The sequence below is a fragment of the Lepidochelys olivacea genome (assembly GCF_965140295.1).
Source record: "Lepidochelys olivacea isolate rLepOli2 genome assembly, chromosome: 25".
Lineage (NCBI taxonomy): Eukaryota > Metazoa > Chordata > Testudines > Cheloniidae > Lepidochelys > Lepidochelys olivacea.
The window spans coordinates 5,496,817-5,522,123 of NC_140435.1; the positions used below are offsets into that span (position 1 = coordinate 5,496,817).

General features: G+C 40.4%; 2 protein-coding genes across 2 annotated transcripts in view; both read left to right on the top strand.

Moving 5' to 3' along the window:
- Positions 1–15,401, top strand: part of LOC311513175 (heterogeneous nuclear ribonucleoprotein M-like) — a 34,340-nt gene extending 18,939 nt beyond the window's left edge. The window contains exons 2-3 of the mRNA XM_084614831.1: positions 4,867–5,036; positions 14,790–15,401. Coding sequence (XP_084470957.1) covers positions 4,867–5,036; positions 14,790–14,920 — 301 coding nt within the window. The 3' untranslated portion in view covers positions 14,921–15,401. The remainder of the gene's footprint in view (positions 1–4,866; positions 5,037–14,789) is intronic.
- Positions 15,402–15,528: 127 nt separating this feature from the next.
- Positions 15,529–25,307, top strand: part of HNRNPM (heterogeneous nuclear ribonucleoprotein M) — a 31,937-nt gene continuing 22,158 nt past the window's right edge. The window contains exons 1-3 of the mRNA XM_084614830.1: positions 15,529–15,666; positions 15,746–15,839; positions 23,818–24,015. Coding sequence (XP_084470956.1) covers positions 15,762–15,839; positions 23,818–24,015 — 276 coding nt within the window. The 5' untranslated portion in view covers positions 15,529–15,666; positions 15,746–15,761. The remainder of the gene's footprint in view (positions 15,667–15,745; positions 15,840–23,817; positions 24,016–25,307) is intronic.

Here is a 25,307-nt window from a genome sequence, read left to right on the forward strand (position 1 = left end):
CACTGCTGACTCATATCCAGCTTCTCGTCCACTGTCACCCCTAGGTCCTTTTCTGCAGAACTGCTGCCTAGCCATTCGGTCCCTAGTCTGTAGCTGTGCATTGGGTTCTTCCGTCCTAAGTGCAGGACCCTGCACTTATCCTTATTGAACCTCATCAGATTTCTTTTGGCCCAATCCTCCAATTTGTCTAGGTCTTTCTGTATTCTATCCCTCCCCTCCAGCGTATCTACCACTCCTCCCAGTTTAGTATCATCCGCAAATTTGCTGAGAGTGCAATCCACACCATCCTCCAGATCATTTATGAAGATATTGAACAATACTACTTTAATATTTAATATTTATATTATATTATATATTTTATATAAATTAAATTATATATAAATATATATTTTATATAATTTTATATTATATATTTATATATATTATATATTTAATATATTGAGAATACTACTTTAAAGCTAAATTGCAAACCTTAGTGAGGCCGCACCTCCTAAAGTTGTTTGTTTCTCTAGAATACTTTACACTATCTCAAACTATGCTTTAGTCCAGCACAAACACTAAAGAGGAAATGATTTCTTCCATAACTCACTTTGTTTAATCTATTCCAGCCCTCATTTCTACAGTACTCCTGTCTGATTAGGTACGGAGGCTAGACGGTGTGCAGGAATTGAAAGGAGTCCTGTGGATCTATGCCTCACTTGCAGTTAAAACTGTAAATGGAGGAAATGTATTGAAATTATTTTACTTCTAATATACACCAGTGAAACTGAGCAGAACTGGATTGGAGAGCATAGTACTAGAGTGTGTAGTGAAAATGAGGGGTCTGCTCATTGTGGACATTGCTTGTTTATTTCACTGCACAACATCCAACCTGTGCACCGAATGAAATGAGGGTCCTATGGAAAAAATAGTATATATGGGAGACTTCATTAAGTTCACATCTGTGGGAGAAAAAGCTAGGATTACCTGTACAAACCTTAATTCTGGGTGCTTAAAGGGACAGATTACTCAATTTTAGAATTAAAATTTATGGAAGATACATGTTTGAGGCTTTTTAGCAATTTCTGTAGTTCACAACTTGTTTTCTTTCTTTCCATTTTCTCTTTGAATGCTTCTGTCAAATGCACAAAATAGACTGGAAAAAATATTTCTCATCCTCCTACTTGCATCCAGAATTACTACACATTTTCACACTGGAGTGACTTCTTAAATTGATGTCCTTTTCACTTGCAGTCCTATGGCTTTCTTAAATGGCTTTTTGAACTAACACTTGGTGATCACTGGCAATTGGCCTTATGTTAATATAGCGTGGAGGGTGAATTTTAGGCCTAAATGCTCACCTAGTTTACCAGAAAAATGCCAGCTTCAGGCTTACTTTGTAATATCTATTATAGCAGAGCTGCCTCTCGGCTGTAGTTAAGTTTTAAGCGTTACTTTCTGTTTCGAGGTGGACTACTGTAAGTGCTCTAAAATCTTCATGCAGACTCCAATTTTACTTTAGTAGTATTGTCAAGGAAATTCGCATTAATTGGACTAAAGACACTAGTACCCAGTGTTGTTGTAACCATGTTGGTTGCAGGATATTAGAGAGACAAGGTGGGTGAGATAATATCAGATAACCGAGGTTATTAGAGTAATCTCTGCTGGTGGGAGAGACAAGTTTTCCAGCTTAGACAGAGCTCTTCTGCAGGTCCCTGTGTAAGCTTGAAATCTTGTCTCTCACCAACAAGTTGGTCCAATAAAAGATATTACCTCACCCACCTTGTCTCTCTAAAGACTCTCTAGTAAGCAATCAGGGTAACATAATCATCCCGAGCAACGGAAATAAGTAATCAAAGAAAAGCAAGTTGTAGGGTCACTTGGCCAAGGAGTTCCTGATAGTGGGTTTTTGGAGCAGTGTGGGGAGGTGGAATGGAAAGGAGGGGGTATTGGAGGCAGATTATACTTATTTTCCTCCCTTCAAAAAAGTAGTCTTCAACTCCATGCTGTTCCTTACACTGTCCTGCATCCTCTATCCTGCTCTTCAACCTGTGGTTCTCATGACAATGACTGCTTGGGGAAGAGGCGGAACCAGCGCATGCTGGACCTGCAGAAAAATGGATAAGGAGATGATGCACGGACAGTAAAGGGACTAACATTCAGCCAGTGCATTTTGTGGCCATGGTAATCAGTTTCAAGGAGCCAGAGGCAGTGGAGGGGGAGAGCAGGGCAATGGTATGTTGTAGGGATGGGGTGTACTGAGAAATCCCTTTATAAAAAAACAAACAAACCAGGGAATTAAGTGCCTCCAAATTTAAGATTGGCCAGTGGTGCTTTCTGCTCTTGTAGAATGAGGAGAGCAGCTAGACTTAAACCTCTGAAAACCAGGAAATGAAGAGTTACAGTACACAACCTTTGCTCTGCGGTAGTCCTGGGAATGGGAGTGCAAAAGTTAACAAGCTACTAAGGTGAAGGTGGTTGGGGCTCAGTGGAGGGGTCCGGGGCAGGGGGGGTCTCAACGGGGGGGAGAAAGGGGGTCTGGATGCTGAGAGTGGGGTTGGGTGCAGCTTGTTGGTGGTCAGTGGTATGAGGGTCTGGATGTGAGGCTCAGGGTGGTGCAGGGGGTAAGGCATCAGGGTAGCAGGTTTGAGTGCAGCGTGTTCCAGTAGGGGGTGGTCTGGCGGTGGGGGTCTGGGTGGAGGTCTGGAGCAGTGTTCCCTCTAACTTTTCCCACCCATGTGCAGAATGAATTTTGTTATGCGCATCAATATGGAGGAGATGAAACACATCACCTTCATATTGTGCACATAACAAAATGATGTAGTGGAGGTGGGGCTGAGAAATGTTTGTGGGAGGGGGCTTGGAACTGGGGCAGGGTTGGGGTATGGGGGTGAGGTCTCTGGCTGGGGGTGTGGGCTCTGGGGTGAGGCTGGGGATGAGGGGTTTGGGGTGCAGGAGGGTGCTCTGGGGCTATGGTGAGGAGAGAGGACTCCCTGCAGTAGCACCTGGGCTGGGGGGGAGAGGTGTGTCTCCCCTCCCCCCCATTGTGGGGGGGCAGGGGCTGCAGCATTGGCATGCCTTCCTTCCCCCCCCCCCCCCCCAGCAGGAGGGCGGCCCAGGCTGTGCCTGGGTCCGGGCTGCTCCGCACTACCCCAGCTGCTCCGGGGTCAGGCTGTGCTGCGCCTGGGTCTGTGCTGCTCCCCTGCACCCTCAGCTGAGGAGCGATGTGGGCAGGAAGCCAGGGGAGGATGCTGAGCTTCTTGCAGCTGGTGGTTTCTGGGGGTGGATCTGACATAGCCACAGCAACTCCTTGCAGGGAAAGAGGAAGTTCCGTCCTCTCCTGCCTCAAGCCCAGCTGTGACTAGCAGCTGATCCCAGCTCAGGATAGGAGCTGCTGGCTGGGGTGTCTCCAGCCCCACCGTGATTTACCTCTCCACTGGCTGCCTGAAATTATGTACCTGCGCTGCTAGGAATTGGTGCATGACTGCTCTTGCAACTTTCCTTTTCTTCCCTGTCAGAAAGTCATTTTTCTGACGGGAAGCAAAGAAATCTGCTGTGGACATGAATTCTGGGCACATGCAGTGGTGCAGAATTCCCTCAGGAGTAATGTTAAAAATAGCTTTAAAGAGTGAATAAAAATCACTTTCTTCATACCTGACTCTCCAGATGCTCATGAACTCTTCCAGGACAGATAAAAATTAAACTTTCAATTTTTTTAAAATACTCCTGTTGGTAAGAAACTTTCCTTTCAGGTTTCAGAGTAGCAGCCATGTTAGTCTGTATTCACAACAAGAAAAGGAGGACTTGTGGCACCTTAGAGACTAACCAATTTATTTGAGCATAAGCTTTCGTGAGCTACAGCTCACTTCATCGGATGCATTATGTAAGGCACTGAATTTAGCCGTATGGAGTAGAAATCTATCAACTTCATGAAAAAACTCATAGGAATGCATCCGATGAAGTGAGCTGTATCTCACAAAAGCTTATGCTCAAATTGGCTAGTCTCTAAGGTGCCACAAGTCCTCCTGTTCTTTTTCCTTTCAGGCTCACTATAAACTAGAGATGAACGAATAAGACTTTTCAGTTCGGCAGCTGAATCAAAACTTTTTTTTTAAAATCCAGTTTGATTCAAACTTAAACAGTGGTGTGGTTTTGTGTGTGTGTGTGTGTGTGTGTTTTTTTTTTAAATATCATCAAACAAAACACAAATTCATTTTGAAGTTACAAAAATAATCTTGTTTCAACTTGGCCATTTTCTGGTGGTTTTTTCACCTTTTGTTTTTAAAAATTGACCAAATTTGAAAACAAAATGCTGATTTGAAAGAAAGTCAAAATGTTTCTGTAAAGTATTTTTGGCTGAAACTATTTGAGTTCTGTCTGAATTTGCCAAGTAGTTTAGGAGTCCTGATAAAAGCTTTTTTGGCAGAATTTCTGCCCAGCTGTACTAAATACATCATAAAAGGGTTGCAAATCCAGATGGGGGTGGGTGGGGGTGTGGGGGTGTTTGTTTTTTTTTTTTTTTTTTGTGTGTGTGTGGGGGGGGGTGGTTCACCTTTAATTACGCCCGAACATGGGAAAAGAGAGCCATTAGGTTAGGTGTGTGTGGCCAGGGGGTAGACAGTTCACAATCTCTGGGACCTACTGATCTGAGCTGCTGCAGCTGTTCAGTAATTAATGTTAATGAGACAACCTGCAAGTCATACTTTATCATCAAACCAAAACTTATGAACTGAAGTTAATATTAGTTACTAATTGCTATAGTCTCAAGCAACATAGTGGTGTATGTGCATGAACTGTTTCCTTATGTATTTAAAGGTGTGATGTACTGACTTCATCTAATGCTGTAATTGCTAATATGATGTTTGAATACTTGTATTTTTCTTGCAGTGAAGGTGAACGACCAAGCCAGAATGAAAAAAGAAAAGAGAAAAGTGTCAAAAGAGGGGGAAATCGTTTTGAGCCATATGCCAACCCTGCTAAACGATATCGAGCTTTTATTACAAATATTCCATTTGATGTGAAGTGGCAATCTCTCAAAGACCTGGTCAAAGAGAAAGGTAATGGATGCTTTGGGTAGCAGAGTGGTGTCTGTCATCTTAACCATGGCTGACTTTGTTCCGAAAATTTTAATTTATTAGTTGATGTTGTTCTGGATAGAATTAGTGACATGAGTTTTGTAAGGGGTCTAGATTAAAGCCTTTTTGGTGTTGCATGATATCTATTCTTAGGCAGCTTTCCGCACGGGATAGTTCCTGTGTAGGCATGTTGGCGTGTGGTTAATAGTGCTTCATCAAAGCGTGAAAGGTGCCATTGTCTCATGGGAAAACGTCAGACTTCCTACATCAGGACTTTGTTTTTGAGGTACTATAACGTGCTCTGAAGCATGTAATGTTTTTGGGTAAAGTAGGTTGTCCATCTACTGCTGATTTAGTATATGTAGTTGTGTCCTAGAATCGAAATTTAATAGTCTGACTTGTGTTTTAGATAATATCCGTATTGTTGTACAATATTCAGGAGAACATAAATGTATTTAAGGGTGACCTGCAAAGGAAGAATGTTTGTGCCTCAGCATTTCCTGCATTACATTTAAAGGAGGCCTTGAAAAAATGTTCATGTCACTCTTCCCCTTTTTCACCCCCTCCCAAAAGCTTTTTCCATATTGAATGGACTGATTTGTGTATTTCGGAATTCTCTCATTGATTCAGCATTCTTACCTCCTCAAAAGTGGGGGAAAAAAATCAGAATTACTTGGAACTTCGGCCAATATTCTAAAATGCTTCCACTCAAACAAGTTTTACTTGTTTGCTTTTATTGATATTGGACTTACTCGTTTCCAGTCTTCCTGGAAAAGCAGAGGAGTCAAGATCTGAATTTCTAATGTAGTACAGTAGGGGCTCCCTACTTACGATTTAGAGGTCTCCAATTTTTTAAAGATGCGTAAAAGCATACAGGTCATTCTCTCTTGTAGGTCACTTCTTAAATACATAGCAAGAGAATGATCCATAAATTGATATGTCTTGCAAATTAGTGACCAATGTGGCATAAACTAGGTAAGGAATGTTAGGTAATGTGCTCACAGGCTGTGGCCTAAATGAAAGAGAACACAAATTTCCAAAAGGTTCTTAAATGTTTTTTCTTTGGAGGAAAACTGGAATTGAATGCATATAACTAAATCTTATGGACTGTAGGCCATGGGGAACATTCATAATTAAATGTCTTGACTTGAAACAATAAAATAGTGGTACCTGACTTTAACAACTGAACTATCTGTAATCTTAGTTATCTCTCCTTTCAGTTGCCTTTGCCCACCTGTAGCATTGTTGCATTAATTATGAATGATCCTATGTTTTAGAACTCTATTATAATTTTTCGTGGATGTGCAAGAAACATTGAGTAACAGGAGTATCTCTATGTGTAGATGTCTTTAAGTACTACGTTGAATTCCGTTCCAAGTGTCTTGTGGTTTTTCTCCAGTTCACGTGGATGGAAAAGTCCGATATGAGATTGTTTCCTGCCTTGCTGTTCAGCTACTCATTCCTGCAAATGCTCCTAGGGGATCAGTGAAACCTCTTCATTCTGTCTGCAGGGCTTGTCATGTTAAATATCCAGATGCATTGTTCTTGGTTTTTGGGACTGCTCAAACATATTTAACAGTTTAGATTTGCTGTGTAGTTGGGATCCATTCTAACTAGTCATTGATTTTACCCAAATTGGTGTTCTTGTGCTGTGCTTGAACTTGCTGAATTGGTATTTCTTGATACAAGGCATAGTAGTTCCAAGAACCAGGAATGTGGCTTTGAAAATTCTGTTAGAACTCTTGGGTTGTATGTGTAAGAATTACAGGCCCAAATGTAATGTTTTGGGAGCATGTGAAACAGCTTTGAACATAAAGGATAAAATGTAGGTGACGTTTTACTGCTCCATCACTCAGCAATCATGTAGAAGATTTTAAAGCTATTCACAACAATGGCATAGGAGGTTGCTGAACGTAGAAGCAATTCACCTCAATCAGCTGTTTTGTGCCAGTAAGTATGGTTTAGGAGACACGAGCTTTGAGGTCTGCTCATCTCTCCAAATTGGTTTTCAGATGTGTACATCTGAAATCTTTAAAAGGTGGCATATTGCTCTGAAGAGTGATGCCTTGGTTCAGTCATTTCAGTGTATTGTTTGTTGGTGAAACTTAGAATTACAGGTGTGCAGTATCACCATTTTTAATAAAGCTCACAGATGTTCTTGTTTGAAACTCCCTTGTATTGGTTAACAAACCCTGCTGAACTAAATCGATGTCAGTGTCATACATTGGTAAAACGGTTCTGCAGATGAGTGAGGCTACATATAGCTTTTAGTGAAATGCCAGTTTAGTATGTATGTAAAGTCTAAAAGTGAAAAAGGTTGAATGCCAAATAGCTCTCTATCCTGTCCACCAAACAAATTAACAAGTGGGAGAGAAAAGCTAATGTAGTTTCCCTTTTCATCTGATATTTCAGAGCAGTTAGTGGCTCAGAGCTGTTAGCAGTTCAGGTTACTAACTTTCTCATCTGGGGTATGATGACATGCAAGATATTTAACTCACTTTTTACATGAAATATTTGATCTGATTCTACTAAAATACTAAATTTTCTAATAGTTTTCTAACCCTGGGAGGAAGTAGTTGGCTAGTACCCTCAATTGCGAGATGGAGCCACAATGTGTTAATAAGAACTTAAGAGAAAATAACTAGCTGTTGAAGAAGCAAACTGGCAAGAGCTGTAATTGGAAGTACCCTCAAGTCATATTTATGACTGCAATAGATAATGGTTATGAATCATTGACTACATCTGCAGTAACCCTCACTGCATCCTTTTTCCTAATTGCAAGAAATAACACGCTGGATTTGTATTTGGGGTAGGAAGAGAAGCAATATGTAAAACTGTTTCTTGATAAGATGTATTCAATAGATCTATGTAGATGAGCAAACATGCATAAATTTCCAAGAGTGAACATACACTGAAACTTCATTGTTTAAACATTGTCTCCCTACTCACTCCATCAACTCATCAGATATTCTTGTTGGCTTTTCTTTTGCTGACTCAGTATGTACTGATGTAGCTCATGCCCCAGGTTTGTGGGTGGTGTGTTTTTTTTGTGGGTGTTCTTTTTTGTCTGGTTTTTTAACGACTTGAATTGCGTACACTGGTCTCAATTTTGTGTACTCTGGGTTTCACTTTTCCTGTTAAACATTTATATTACAGTAGCACACACAAGCCCTAATCACTTTTGGAGGCTCCGCCAGAGTGCCTACCGCAAACAGACCAGTCTGGTTGGTAGGCCCATGTCTTGTTCTCTCCTTTATTTAAAACAACTTATTAATTTTAAATTCTAGCCTGTTTTTAACTCCTGTCTATCCTTTTGTTGAAATCCATATTCTAAAATGTATTTTCATCAGTTAACCTTGGAAACCAGCATCTTGGCTGTAACATCATACTCTATACCCTTTAACATACTGTGATCATTGTATGCTAGGGGACTTGTAGTGTGCGATGGCAGGGTCAACATAGATAGTAAATTTGTGGAACCTGGAGCACTGTAGATGTATAGCAGCTTGCCATGCAGTAAAGGTTCATGTAGCACACCTGTAGCCATAGTAAGTCTCATTACACTATTAAATGTATACAGTTTTGGGATAGCTAGCTCCAGGAATTTAAAGCAGTTCAAAAGACACAAAATGCCCTCATAACTTGAGACATAAGTTTGCATAAGTGTTTCATCACAAACTCTAAAAATCAAGGAAATCACAAGTTAAAGAAAGTTTAATTCAACACAGTACCAGTTTTAGTGTACTTCCATCATGAACGTGTTGGGGGTGCTGCTTTCAGTGTCTAATTTTTATTACTGAATGTTTTTGGCAATACTGATTCTCAATCAATGAATCTTTTTAAATTTCACCTGTCCTTTAGCTGATGCTCAAAGCTTTTTGTATGAAACTGGGGGAGCATGAAAAGCTTTGAGCACCATCTAGCAACTGCTTGAGCAATACTTGGACTTCTCTGTTGGAACTCAGTAAACAATCTCCGATATGGTCAAACTGATTTGCTTCTGGATGGTAGCAAAAGCTATGGTATTGGTTACTTGGAAGTTTATTAAATGGGGCTCTGATTTAACTGTTGATCATAACATCATGATTATAGTTGACAAATATCCTTACCAGAAAATTTGTCATCAAAAGAATGCTCCATGATCTAGGCTTTCATGTCAAGTTTCCTAAACCTTTATAACCTTCATGGCTGAAAAATGAACCAAGTATAACCAAGGTTCTTGTTTTCAGGTTTGCCTAAACAACCGTTAGGGCTTGGGTGGATTAGATATGAACCTTTTATAAAAGCAGTGCCTCTGGAATATATAATTCTAACCTTCTCTTGTCTGCCTGCTTCAGACCATGAAATTTGGTAATCAGTTCCAGAAATAACACCTTATTTCAGCTCTTACTATATTGCATATGTCTGGAATAGTCTAAAAATTAATGGGTGAGATCTAGCAAAACTTGTTAGGAAGACCCTGCAAAAGTCAAATGTGTCTTAAAACAACACTTCTTAAAGGCTTTCTCTACAAAAGTGACCATTTTAAACTTCAGAAATCAAAGGAAAAAAAAATCATTGCCAAGCCTGGAGACAGCATTCAATCAGTAAGTAAATAAAATATAATATGATTTTTAGCCCTGCTTTAAGTCCATATGTAGATTGCATTATGATTTCCAATTAATCACTGTTTTGTAGTGTGCATGTATATCTTGGAAGTCTTAATATCCATTTATGGCATCTGTTTAAAAAGAGCTTCAATGAAATACCTTAAATCAAACCATAGTGAGATGAGGGTTGTTTTTTATAATGGGACTCATTGAGTCAAATATAATAGGAAACCTTTGAGAAAATGTAAAGTTTGGATTTATATAGAATAGTGGACAGATTTTTTAAAAAAAGGAAAAGGAAGATGAAATCTCCTCCTTTTTTTAAAAAGAGAACTGCACCCATTTTGCTCAGAGCAGGCTTTGTGCTTAATGGTTATTTCTGAGCCATCGTCTTGTAGGAAGGGCCAAATTTTGTGGAAACTTAAATTGGCATGACTGTCTTCTACGGCAAAATTCAAATGAATGAACACACTTGTTTAATAAAATCTTCTATTGACTTTAAAATAAAAATGACTCTGCATCCTCTTCCTTCTCCCCCAGACTACTTCTTTCCAAACAAAACACAAATGTACAATAGGTAATAATCCTTTATTGTCAGGGAGATGGAACAAACCTATTTCTCCTGTTGTTCCATTTTTGATAAGGTTTTCTCCCTTCCTTTCCAAACTCTTATGTAGAAAATTTACAGCAAACAAACTTGGATAGAGTGCCCTAACTTGCATCTTTAATATTTTTAAACTTCATATCACATGTCCTTTCAGATGAATCCAAGATGATTGTTAGTTCATGCCTCTGAGCTAGTCTCTCTGTAAACTAAACTTGTAATTTCCTACATGGAAGAACTTTGCAACTTGGAAACTAACTTCAAATAAATTAAATTCTGCCAAAAATGACTATAGCAAATACCCACATACTCGCTAAACTTGTTGCAATGCAGAATTCCTGGGGCATGTATTTTCAGTTGCTGTAATAACTAGTCTTTCTTCCAACTTCGATGTTTTGCATTTTCATAACACTTTAGTTCCTTTCATTGAGCTTCCCAGCTTCTCTTCAAAATATGGTATTCAAAAGAGATTCTCTTACTCCAAGTAAAGTCTTACAAGTACCAAACAGAGAGGTAGTAGAAATATTATGTTGATTGTTAGATCACTGAGCTCATCCTTTTTGAAAGTGTAGGCTATTATCCCCTGGCGCTAGTCCTTAAGCTTTAGTAACCCTCGCAGATCCTTATCTGGTACCTGTATGATATTTCTTAACTCGGTAGTTGTGTATGCAGTGGTTCTTGCCTATGTGAACAACTTTATTTTAATCTTTGTTAGAACCTTTTAAAAAAAACTTCTGCCAGGTCCCATAGTATATTAGTCTACCATTCAGGCAGAAAAACACTGATCAGATAGCATTGCCTCTGTACAGTAGCTGAAAGGGCGGGGTTCCACATCAGGGTTCACGTACCATTCTGTGTTGGTGGCCTAGTGCAGTCTGACTTTCTGGCTACTGGCACAGGAGAGCATTGTGACCCTTCCTTCCCTTATAATGGTATTTATTTTTGCCTTTCCTTTTTCTCTTCACCCACTCCCAACAAGGGGGAAAAGGAAATAGTTCTTGGAGCAGGAAATGGTGTGCCGATATGCGGTAAAAATACTTCTGTGACTGACTTCTCACTCTCCTTGTGTACTTTGCAAGTGGTACTTGCCTGCTACTCGGTAGCCAGTAATTCTTTTATCCCTGATGCCGGTCTGCACTTCTAATAAACAGACTTCATGTTAACAAAAATATTGCTTAGTTTTGCATCTAGAATGGGTCCAAGGGGGCCTTTTCTTTACCTTTTCAGGTTCTAGGAACTGGATTCTTTTTATGCCATCTCATATCAACCATAGTTTCTCTTTTAAGAACGTCACCTGGACCATACCACAGGACTTTAAGTGCAGAATGCACCTCTCACATTTCTTCTGTAATCTGGACTTGCTATCTTGGATGTTGGGCTAGCATGTCACTTGTCACATGGTGTCCCTATTCTGAAATTTGGCTGCTCCTAGAAGGAGGCTCAAATAGGATTTTTTTTTTTGAAGTGTAATTTTTGGTAGATGACTTTTTTAAATGTGAATGTATAAAACTTGAACACTGAGAGCTCGGAGCAAAATTGGTACAAACTTTAAGGTTCTCTGTAAGATATGAAATAGCCACTAGAGAAGACTTCAGTAAATTTTGTGGTTCAAAGGTCAGAACTTCCTTTAAAGGCCATTAGGCTGATTACAGGGACAAATGTAAAATCAGCTTCTGACTGTGTTGAGCCAATGACCAAGGGAAAAAGCTTGTTTGGAGGAGTTTGTGTAGATTTTTATGTATCAGTTGCAGCTGATTTGATAAGTAATTTAGAGTGCAAAGCAATATCTTTCCAATGGACCAATAGTGCTGCTGGGAGCATTAGGTCACTGCTGATTTCTAACCTTGTGACTTTAACTTTTGGCCTTTGTGAAATGGATTGTCTGTGTTGCAGGTTATCTGAGAATCAGTTATTTTTAAACTACATAAATTGTCAAATTAAATTTGTGTTCTTGTAAAAACAGTGTGGTTGGACTCTGGCTGCTGTTGTTTAAACAAATGGCTTTCAGAATTTCCTGGTCATGCTGAATATTTATGCTCGAAGTAGTTGGAAGCTATTTTTTAGCTGTACTGGCAGGAGCACTCAAGGACTGTGCTTAGTGTGTATACAAAGCAAGTGGAGGCTGCTCTCCCAGTACAGAGGTGTAGGCCATAGAGACTTCAGCTCTAGGTTTACGGTGCTCTTGATCTAAGTAACCTGGCTATTTAGATCCAAATGTTGGCAACTGTAGTCTCCAGAGATGGTCCAAATACTGAAGATGAGAATGGTAATATAGGTTAGAACCTTGGCTATAAACAGACACTTGTTTATAAGCTTCTACTAGGTTCATAGTAATTAATGTAATTCTGGGGTGTATTGACATGAGGTAATCTGCTCTACTTGGCACCGGAGAGGCCACAGTACTCCATCTGAGTCTCCTTCCGGGCACCACACTTTAAAGAAGATGTGGACAAACTATAGAGTCCAGAGAAGAAGAAGAAAAAATGATAAAAGGTTTAGAAAACCTGACCTCTGAGGAAAGGTTAAACAAACAAACTAGAGATGAGAATCAGAAGGGTAGCCGTGTTAGTCTGTGTCCACAAAAAGAATGAGGAGTCCAGTGACACCTTAAAGACTAACAGATTTATTTGAGAATAAGCTTTCGTGTTTAAAAAACATCTGCATCTGAAGAAGTGGATTTTTTTACCCACGAAACCTTATGCCCAAATTGGTTTAGTTTTTAAACTGAAGATGTTTAGTTCTGAGAAAAGAAGACTGAAGGGGAGACCTGATAAGTCTTCAAATATCTTCAGGGCTGTTATAAAGAGGATGGTTTCAGAGTAGCAGCTGTGTTAGTCTGTATCCGCAAAAAGAAAAGGAGGACTTGTGGCACCTTAGAGACTAAGAAATTTATTTATCTGCAGCAAGGAAATTTAGCTTAAATGTTGGGAAATCCTTTCTAATGATAAGAACAGTTGAGAAATGGAGTAGGCTTCCAAGGTAGGTTGTGGAATCCCTCTCATTGGAGGCTTTTAAGAACAGGGTTAGACAAACACCTGTGAGGGATGGTCTAGGTTTCCTTGGTTCTGCCTCAGCATGGAGAGGCTGGACTAAATGACCTCGAGGTCCCTTCCAGCCCTACACTTCTAACATTATCATAGAATCCGTAATGGATCAGTATTCATTTAAAATACTTTTTAGTTCCCTTTCAATTTTGACTTCTGATCCTGTTAGTTTTTGATCAATCCAGATGAAGGAGAGGGTGAAGTAACACCTCTCAAGATTTAGAGATCCTACTAAGGTCTCCTTTGCAATTGTTTCTGGAAAGGAATCTCAAAACCCTCTGTTTAGATATTTGAGTAGATACTTCAACATATACCTTTATAAAAGTGACAGTCATTCAAGTGGGAGATGAAATTGAACATTCTTTCCCTATTGCATCCACTGTCAAGAGGGAAAACCATTAGAACTTCAACACAGACTACAATTTCTTGTTCAATCTTCCTCTATTAAACAGCAATTCTTAGAACAGCCTACAGGCCTTCTAGCTTCTAAAGTAGATGATTCTCCACGTAAACAAATACAGTTGAAACTCTACATGGAAGTCCTCTCATTTTAAGGTTAATCTGTGAGTAGTCTTGCTAGGAATTTAAAGTCTGTTTGGACACATTCATTTTTATATAAATAAGCCAGAAAAGCAAGCCTAAATGGGTTTCTTCAGCTATACTTCTGTATGCCATTTGCTTCAAACTCAGCAGCCAATTTGGTAGTGGTATTTTGGAGGTATACAGTCTGGTTATAGTGATCATGAATTGGCAATCCTAATCTTTTGAGGAGAAATGCAGATTGTTTTCCTACAAATTGTACTCTTTGCTACAGATTCTAAACATTCAGTTAATTCAGTCTTGGGAATGAAAATTGTAATGACTTTCCTTTTGACTCGCAAAACATACGTGTACTTGTCTTGAAGTTAGTCAAATTTAAACATCTAACTGTTCTAAAAATGAAGTTCGCCTTCTCCTTCAGTTTAATTGGAAGGTTAATGATCTAGCCTAAGTAAACACCTAGTTGAGTCACTGACACTTAAATAGTTGTACATTTTTTGGTTTTGGAGACCCTTCTAGCTGTCCCTTGTAGAAATCACAGTGAAACATAAACTTGTAGCTGGTTAACGTCTGGAATATCTAGATAGAAGGCTACATACTATGTCAGTCTCCAGTAGAAATCTGATCCTTTCTGTAGAAAAAGGAAAACTATCATTGCAGACGGTTTCCCATGGATTTGGATTGCCACAAGTGATTTGAGTATTAAAGGCTGAGGAAACTGATATTGTGGAAATAGCTTGTTTTTGAGTGGAGGAAAACCAAGAACCTGTTTAATTACTTTTTAAAGACTTTACTGCACACCTGTAATGTCCAGCTTGGTGGTTTAGAGAATATGGAGTGTTTCTGGGCTTTCTTATAAGGCAGAGGCTCCATACAAGGTTGTTGACTGTTCTAAATTCCCATTATTTTCTTGGCTTTTCTCCCTTGGTATATGTGTCGTCTGGAATCTGATTTGTAGTTGGTGAGGTAACATACGTGGAGCTCTTAATGGACGCTGAAGGAAAGTCAAGGGTAAGTGATGGAGAGATTTTCTTCTGTGGATTTTACTACATGACAAATGTAATTGTATGGTGGCGTGGAACCGCATGAAATCAAGAAGGTAGTGTGTATGGATAGTGGCTATATATCTAGGCACTGCCCAAAGCCCCTTGTGGGATGGGGAGGAGGTGGGAAGGGATGTGCAGATGGTATCAGCATTGTGCTCAGTTGGTGTTGGCTATGAGTGAATTATGCATGGACCCTAGCAGTATCTACAGTGGTATGTTAACGTAAAACGTGTCTTTGAAAATGTCATTTGTAGTTGTTGAATTTATAAGTTCAGTGTGAAAAAGCAGGTTCTGTAAACATGATACGTCCCATGCCAGTTAATATAAGGCAAATGTCTAAACTTAAGAGATGCGTAACTTTAGTAGGTGTCAAGCTACTTTCCGTTAAGTGAAGGAATGTTTTAGAAAAATCATAATAGGAACTCACTTAAGTGTACTGAAAGGATATGGACTTAGGATGAAGGAACATGGTGAGGATTTTGACAGGAAATGTTAAGTGTGTGGTGTTTTCTTGGAGAACCTGGACTTAGTTTTGCTTATTACAACTTCAAAAACTACAGTATAATTCTGATAATGTGTAGGAGTTAGCATTTTATGGAATCCAGGTAAGCTTGTATTTTGTTCTTACTATTTTTTTTAGAGTTAAATTATAAACCAAGTAGCTTTTAATTAATTTTAAATCTTTTTAAAGTTAACTTTTGGCATTTTGTGCTTTACTTACTTTCTTCTCTCTTTCCCTCCTCCCCTCCTTGTTACTCGTCCATGAAATCACCACATCAAGGGATGCGCGTAAGTTTTTCAGTTATTATGGGGGTGGGAAATTTCAAACTACAAGCAACAGTCTTAATACACTATCTTGTCTCCTCAGTGTTGTTGAATTTAAGATGGAAGAAAGCATGAAGAAGGCTGCCGAGGTTCTGAACAAGCATAGTCTCAGTGGAAGACCTCTGAAAGTGAAAGAAGTAAGACTTAAATCTGCTCTGTTTTGGTTTTTGAAGTGCTTGTTCTTAATCTAATAAACTTTATGCTTGGCTAATTCGGATATGAAATCACCAAAAGGGTATTACATAAAATAATAAACTAAAACCTCTATATGAAATCAGTTCACCAGCTAAGATCTGGGCTGTCAAAACTTTTAGTTGTAGGTATACGCTTTACTTAACCTGAGGCATTGTTCTGAAATTCAGGTAAAAATGAACATGTGTGCATTGGTCAAATGTTAAAGTCTGGGTGACAATTCAGGACTGATTGACAAAAAGATAACAAGCAAAAGTGGCCATTGTTGCTAGTACACTTCCTTGTTTTGACTCGCAAAACATACGTGTACTTTTCTTGACTAAACCCCTCTGAATCTTTCCATAAATCTGTTCCAGAGAATGTTATGGAAGTGTTTGTAAAACGTGTGAATCAGAACACTGAATAAGCCTGTTCCTGTAGGTCACTAGAGACTTATTGCCATTTTAAATATAATTTCAGAGTTAGAAAATAATACTACAGATATTCAGGGTTTTGGTACAGTGACTAATATTCAGTTATGAGTTATTTGCCAATAGTGTAGTCAATAGTGTAGCATTGCAGAGCCTGAATCTGCCTTTGAGACTAATTTCATCAGATATGGGGATGTAGCTTCAACATTAGTACTAAGTCTTGGGGTAGGAAATCAAGCTGCTCCCTGGATAGCTATACATAGAAAGGCTAACTCCACCCTTACATAGATTATGACTACCTCCTTTTCCTAACTTTCAGTTAAACTCTGCGGTCTAAATTTTGCTATTTTCTTCCTGGTATAGAATCCTAGGACTGGAAGGGACCTTGAGAGGTCATCTAGTCCAGTCCCCTGCAATCATAGCAGGACTGAGTGTTATCTAGACCATCGCTGACAGGTGTTTGGGGATTTTTAAGAGCAGGTTGGACAATGGTAGAGATTCCACAACTTCCCTAGACAACTTATTCCAGTGCTTAACCACCCTGACAGGAAGTTTTTTCCTAATGTCTAACCTAAACCTCTGTTGCTGCAATTTATTTCCGTTGTTTCTTGTCCTATCCTCAGAGGTTAAAGAGAACAAGTTTCTCCCTCCTCCTTGTAACCACCTTTTTATGTACTTATGAAAACTTTTAAGTACATTTATGAAAACTTATGGTGTCCCCTCTGTCTTCTCTTCTCCGAACTAAACAAACCCAGTTTTTTCAATCTTCCCTCACAGGTCATGTTTTCTAGACCTTTCATCATTTTTATTGCTCTTCTCTGGACTTTCTCCAATTAGTCCACATCTTTCATGAAATGTGGTGCCTAGAACTAGACACAATACTCCAGTTGAGGACTAATCAGGGTGGAGTAGAGCAGAAGAATTTCTTCTCACATCTTGCTTACAACACTGCTGCTAATACATCCCAGAATGATGTTAGCTTTTTTGCAACAGTGTTACACTGTTGGCTCACATTTAGCTTATGGTCCACTGACTCCCAGATCGCTTTTCGTAGTACTCCTTCCTAGGCAGTCATTTCCCATTTTGTATGTGTGCAATGGATTGTTCCTTCCTGAGTGGAGTACTTTGCATTTGTCCTTTTTGAATTTCGTCCTATTTACTTCAAACCATTTCTTCAGTTTGTCCAGATCATTTTGAATTTTAGTCCTATCCTCCAAAGCAGAGTTGACGTTCTGTGGATAAATGGGTGACTGAATTTGGTCCAGCACACGTGTTAGTGAAATTGCCATCTGACTGCTGTCTGGTCTCACTTCAGTTACCAGTGATCAGTTGTTAACATAGAAAAATATGCCATCTCATATTGGGGGGGGGGGGGGAGAAGGGAGGGCATGGCAGGCTCGGGGAGAGGGTGGGAAGGGGTGCAGTGGGGCAGGGCCTGTGGCAGAGCCAGGGGTTGAGCAGTGAGCATCCCCCAGCACATTGGAAAGTTGCTTGTAGCTCCAGCCCCGGAGTCGGTGGCCACCCTTGAACTAACCTTTAATTACTAGAGGGTTCTTTGCCATTTGATGGCTGAAGCTGTGTGAAGCTTCTTGCTCTCTGGCTAAATGGAGGACTTCAGTTTGCATGTAGCTACTGCTGTCACCAAACTACTGTAAGTGGTCCATAGGATTAAGCAATGGAATAAGAAACTTAAATTCAGGCCACTCCACTTCCATGGCAGGCTTAGTGTATTCTCTAGTCATTTTGACCATTCCAATTTAATTTGCTTCAGCAGTAAGGATTTAGCAACTTCCCTTAGGAGACCATTCAAAACAGGTTAACTGGTATCCTGGCTTGGAAATGGCTTCCTAACCCTCACATAAACTTACTTATTAAAGGGATCATGCCAGATAATCATAGCCTATTAACACATTTTAACTCATTTATGTTACAAATATGTTCTCATGAAAACTGAGTTCTGTATTTGTTGGCACACTCTTCTTTGTCTTTCACTTTGCAGCATTGCACTAGTGTATGAGAAGAGTTCAAATTACCAGTTGCTACAAGGAAATGTCTATTGGAATTTTTTAAAAAGAACCTCCATAATCAAAATTTTTTAAATTAGTATTAGCTTTTTAAAACCTACATTCTGTGCAACCTAAAATGTGGTCCAGAAATCACTAATGGTCCAATAAAAGATATTACCTCACCCACCTTTTTTCTGTCATCTCGTTACGTTTAGTTATCTAGGCAGTTTGGAGTCCAAACTACTATTGACATGTGAACTTGGACAAATCACTTAATCGTTTCTGCCTTAATTTCAAATCTGTAAAATGGTGCTAATGATACTCCTCCTTTGAAACATTTTGAGATCCTCAGATGAAAAGTGTTCTTGCCCTCCTTGAAGTCTGACTGTGCAAGTATTCTCTAATAGGTAGCCAAGTCATAGAATATCAGGGTTGGAAGGGACCTCAAGAGGTCATCTAGTCCAAACCACCTGCTCAAAGCAGGACCAATCCCCAACTAAATCATCCCAGCCAGGGCTTTGTCAAGCCTTACCTTAAAAACCTCAAAAGGAAGGAGATTCCACCACCTCCCTAGGTAACCCATTCCAGTGCTTCACCACCCTCCTAGTGAAAACATTTTTCCTAATATCCAACCTAAACCTCCCCCACTGCAACCTGAGACCATTACTCCTCGTTCTGTCATCTGCTACCACTGAGAACAGTCTAGATCCATCCTCTTTGAAACCCCCTTTCAGGTAGTTGAAAGCAGCTATCAAATCCCCCCCTCATTCTTCTCTTCTGCAGACTAAACAACCCCAGTTCCCTCAGGCTCTCCTCATAAGTCATGTGTTCCAGACCCCTAATCATTTTTGTTGCCCTCCACTGGACGCTTTCCAATTGTTCCACATCCTTGTAGTGTGGGGCCCAAAACTGGACACAGTACTCCAGATGAGGCCTCACCAATGTCTAATAGAGGGGAACAATCACATCCCTCAATCTTCTGGAAATACCCCTACTTATACAGCCCAAAATGCTGTTAGCCTTTTTGGCAACAATGGCACACTGTTGACTCATATCCAGCTTCTTGTCCAGTGTAACCCCTAGGTCATTTTCTGCAGAACTGATACCTAGCCATTCGGTCCATACTCTGTAGTGGTGCATGGGATTCTTCTGTCCTAAGTGCAGGACTCTGCACTTGTCTTTGTTGAACCTCATCAGATTTCTTTTGGCCCAATCCTCCAATTTGTCTAGTGCCCTCTGTATCCTATCTCTACCCTCCAGCGTATCTACCTCTCCTCCCAGTTTAGTGTCAAGTCATTAAGGAGACAAACAAGCTTTTCTGTAGTTAAAATTGAAGCTCTTTGTGGTAAGTCTTCAACCACCTTTCTCCAATAATGCTAAAACCAAAGTAAAAAGAAAAGGAGGAATTGTGGCACCTTAGAGACTAACAAATTTATTTGAACATAAGCTTTCGTGAGCTATAGCTCACTTCATCGGATGCATTCAGTGGCAAATACAGTGGGGAGATTTATATACATAGAGAACATGAAACAATGGGTGTTACCATACACATTGTAAGGAGAGTGATCACTTAAGGTAAGTTATTACCAGCAGGAGAGCGAAGGGGGGGCGGGACCTTTTGTAGTGATAATCAAGGTGGGTCATTTCCAGCAGTTGACAAGAATGTCTGAGAAACGGTGGATGTTGATCAGGTGGTTCCGCCGTTTCTTTGAGAGCATGTGGCACAAGCTGTCAGCATAGCCTGTGTGGTATGTAGATTGTAATGCCCCATAACCTCAGGCGTGCAGAACACAACACCATCCACAGCCTCAGAAACAACTCTGACATCATAATCAAAAAGGCTGACAAAGGAGGTGCTGTCATCATCATGAATAGATCGGAATATGAACAAGAGGCTGCTAGGCAGCTCTCCAACACCACTTTCTACAAGCCATTACCCTCTGATCCCACTGAGGGTTACCAAAAGAAACTACCCCATTTGCTCAAGAAACTCCCTGAAAAAGCACAAGAACAAATCCACACAGACACACCCCTGGAACCCCGACCTGGGGTACTCTATCTGCTACCCAAGATCCATAAACCTGGAAATCCTGGATGCCCCATCATCTCAGGCATTGGCACCCTGACAGCAGGATTGTCTGGCTATGTAGACTCCCTCCTCAGGCCCTACGCTACCAGCACTCCCAGCTCTCTTCGAGACACCACTGACCTCCTGAGGAAACTACAATCCATCAGTGATCTTCCTGAAAACACCATCCTGGCCACTATGGATGTAGAAGCCCTCTACACCAACATTCCACACAAAGATAGACTTCAAGCCGTCAGGAACAGTATCCCCGATAATGTCACGGCAAACGTGGTGGCTGAACTTTATGACTTTCTCCTCACCCATAACTATTTCACATTTGGGGACAATGTATACCTTCAAATCAGCAGCACTGCTATGGGTACCCGAATGGCCCCACAGTATGTCAACATTTTTGTGGCTGACTTAGAACAACGTTTCCTCAGCTCTTGTCCCCTAATGCCCCTACTCTGCTTGCACTACATTGATGACATCATCATCTGGACCCATGGGAAGGAGGCCCTTGAGGAATTCCACCATGATTTCAACAATTTCCATCCACCATCAACCTCAGCCTGGACCAGTCCACACAAGAGATCCACTTCCTGGACACATTATGGTGCTAATAAGCAATGGTCACATAAACATCACCCTATACCAGAAACCTACTGACCACTATTCCTACCTACATGCCTCCAGCTTTCATCCAGACCACACCATGTGATCCATTGTCTACAGCCAAGCTCTACGGTACAACCGCATTTGCTCCATCCCCTCAGACAGAGACAAACACCTAGAAGATCTCTATCAAGCATTCTTACAACTACAATACCCCCCTACTGAAGTGAAGAAACAGATTGACAGAGCCAGAAGAGTACCCAGATGTCACCTACTACGGGACAGGCCCAACAAAGAAAATAACAGAACGTCACTAGCAGTCGCCCTCAGCCCCCAACTAAAACCTCTCCAATGCATCAAGGATCTACAACCTATCCTGAAGGACGACCCATCACTCTCACAGATCTTGGGAGACAGGCCAGTCCTTGCTTACGGACAGCCCCCCACCCTGAAGCAAATACTCACCAGCAACCACGCACCAGAACCACTAACCCAGGAACCTATCCTTGCAACAAAGTCCATTGCCAACTGTGCCCACATCTATTCAGGGGACACCATCATAGGGCCTAATCACATCAGCCACACTGTCAGAGGCTCGTTCACCTGCACATCCACCAAAGTGATATATACCATCATGTGCCAGCAGTGCCCCTCTGTCATGTACATTGGTCAAACTGGACAGTCTCTACGTAAAAATAAATGGACACAAATCAGACGTCAAGAATTATAACATAAACCAGTTGGAGAACACTTCAATCTCTTCGGTCACTCAGTTACAGACCTAGAAGTTGCAATTCTTCAACAAAAATACTTCAAAAACAGACTCCAAGGAGAGACTGCTGAATTGGAATTAATTTGCAAACTGGATACAATTAACTTGAATAAAGACTGGGAGTGGATGGGTCATTACACAAAGTAAAACTATTTCCTCATATTTATTCCCCACCCCCCACTGTTCCTCAGACGTTCTTGTCAACTGCTGGAAATGGCCCACCTTGGTTATCACTACAAAAGGTTTTTTTCCCCCCGCTCTCCTGCTGGTAATAGCTCACCTTAAGTGATCACTCTCCTTACAATGTGTATGGTAACACCCACTGTTTCATGTTCTCTATGTATATAAATCTCCCCACTGTATTTTCCACTGAATGCATCCGATGAAGTGAGCTGTAGCTCACAAAAGCTTATGCTCAGATAAATTGGTTAGTCTCTAAGGTGCCACAAGTACCCCTTTTCTTTTTGAGAATACAGACTAACACGGCTGCTACTCTAAAACCAGAGTAGTCCACCTGAAACTATACACACCATATTTGTCTGAGTCAGATTTTTATGCTGAACAGGCAAGGTATCTTATAGCTCTGCGGGTTCCAAATCTCAGCAAAGAGTCATTTTATTAAATTTCCCAATGTGCTTCTGGCTCTTCATATCTCAGGAACAGATTTATCTACATCTCTAATATTTTACAAGCTGAAGAGCCCTTTCAAAACCAATGAAAGACAGATAATACCATGAATACTAAAGCACAGTTGACTTAGTCACCCCAGTTTGCATGCTTTTCAGAGTGTGGATGGTTGGAGTGACTGGCAGTGAATCTAAATGAAAGTAGGTGTGGCTAGTCTTGAACAAGACTGAGAAGGGAAGGCCATCTGAGGAACACCTGAATGGAGAAAGCCGTATGTGGAGCTAGAAGGTTGTCTAGGAGACCCTGGGATTGGTCCCTGCATGGCTCGTAAGGTTTGTCGAGAGAGCTGGTATTGAGGAATCTCTTGAAGACTTGTTTTAAAAACTAAATCTTAACTCAGAGTTAAAGTTGCAAGAATTTATCCACTCTGCCAGAAACCCTAGATGGTTGTGATTTGTCAAACTAATGCTTGTCTGGAAATTCCAGGCTAAGGAACCAGTTTACAGAAATACCCTGTATTATTGAAAAGTATGGAAACAAACTTCTAAAGTTATCCAAAGAATCCTGTTTGTTTCCTATTTATTGGATCATAAAGGATCACCAGCTCCCTACTTCAAACTTGATGCCTCTGTAATTTTGGGTTACGTGCACTAGTTTAATTCATAGAATCTCAGGGTTGTAGTTCTCTTGTTCCATATTGCATCACAAGCTTGGATCTATAACTTGCTGTCCACAGTCTCCTGTATAGAGCTTCTTCATCTTGGCTTTCCTCATGTTAATTCTCTTCTACCTGAAGAAAATCAAGAAGCTTTCTTTGGCTTGTCTACATAAGGTGCTCAGTCAGCTGTACAACAATATTGGAGTAGCTGCTCCAGTGGCTAAAACTAATGTAGAAAAGGGCCTCTATTCTATACTGAATCTTAATTTCCTGCCTCTCTTGGTCCCTGTTATCCATCTACTCTAGTGTTCACTCTCTCAATTTAGTATCCTTTGCACATGTAGCTTGAGGTTAACACATGTTCTAGGTTCTTTAAGCATTTATAATTTGTATCCCAAGTACCTGAGTAGGTAAGTTTTCCCTCCTTGCTATCTGGAATGTGCTGTCATTTATTGCCCTTCATGCTCCTTCAGACAACTTTCAGTGAAATCCATATTCAATTCAGTTTGAGCTTTTCAAGTATGATTCTTGAGTCACTATCAGATTGTTCCTCTTACCTATTAACTTTTTTCAAAAACAAGCAGTGAAATGGTGCCTGATACAGGCTTATGAACTATTTTTTTACTGATAACTTTATTATTGAATCATGGGAGTCTTGCCATTAAATCCCCCAGTGTTACTGGGAGTAAAGTGTTGGCTCTGTAGTGTCCATACTGAGTTTAGTGAGTTTTGCCATCTTGTTGTACATGTTACTTACTTTTTTGCAGGATCCAGATGGCGAGCATGCCAGAAGAGCAATGCAGAAGGCCATGGCAGCAGCTGGTGGCATGGGTATTGGCCCAGGACCAGGTGGCCCTGGAATGATCAATATACCACCCAGCATCCTCAATAATCCCAACATACCCAATGAGATTATCCATGCTTTACAGGCTGGGAGACTTGGAAGTACAGTATTTGTTGCAAATGTAAGTACAGTGTGGTGTCTGGGCAGAAAATTTGGGATTTAACTGGATTAGGTACTGCTCTCCAAATGAGGAGAGATCTTCCAGGGATCAGCCTCTATTCTGGGAAATTTACTTACGTTTCGTAATCAGACTAGATCATGATGGTCCCTTCTGACCGTAGTCTATTAATAGTGTCCTACTCTGTAACTAGTCCTGTCATCTTCAGTTGGACTACCTGCTGAGGAAAGTACTACTTGACATGATGGGTGAGGGCATTATCTTTTATTTTATTGGACCAACTTCTGTTGGTGAGAGAAGCACCTTTTTGAAATTTTTGAGCTTACACAGAGTGCTTGAGGTCTGGGAAACTGTGTCACAGCTAAATACAAGGAGGAACAGTTTATTTAGAATAATTAACACATTTCAAGGTGAAGTTGTCCGTTAACACCCTTCTAGTCATAATGGAGGGGGGAGGGCGCACAGTGTCCGTTAGTGGAATATAGATTGTTGTAATAAGCCATAAAACCAGTGAGTCTATTCAGTCCCTGATTTTTATTGTCTAGCAAATTTATTAATTTAAGCTCCTAGGCTCGTTATGAATTTAAGCTTTTGAAAGTGTTGTTGTGCTGGCTTCCTTTGAGGATGTGGCCTAATAGGTCAGATATAGAGTGATCGCTTTGTGAAAAGAGTTTGCCTACAGGTAACATGGTGTTTTTGTCTTGTCTTATTTTCCTGTGCGAGTTCATTCGAGAACATGATGATTGGTTTGGTTTCACCCACATAGATGTTCAGGCATTTAGTGCATTTATTGGGGCCATTTCACCTTGAATGATCCCTTGAAATGTGTTAGCTACTTATTCTAAATCTGTTCCTTCTTGTATTTAGCTGTGACATTGAGTACATTTCCCACACCTGAAGAAGAGCTCTGTCTATGCTGGAAAGCTTGTCTCAGTCACCAACAAAAGTTGGTCCAATAAAAGATCTCACCTCACTCACCATGTCTCTCTTATATCCTGGAACCAACACGGCTACAACAACGCTGCCTACATACTTGACATGAGATGGGGTGACCGTATCATGCCTCAGATGAAACACAGTATTCACGTGATGTACAGCCAAAAAAGTGCACATTCCACATGACACCTCAGTACTGCACCTGCACTGAATTTCCAGACTACTACATTACAAAGTATAAATTAAAAAATGACATTTAGCTGTATTAAAAAAATATTGCTTTATTATGGATTACTTCTTGCTGTGCACTTACACTGTAGCATAACTCAGTTAAAGGGTATTCTGTCACTAATGCTGAT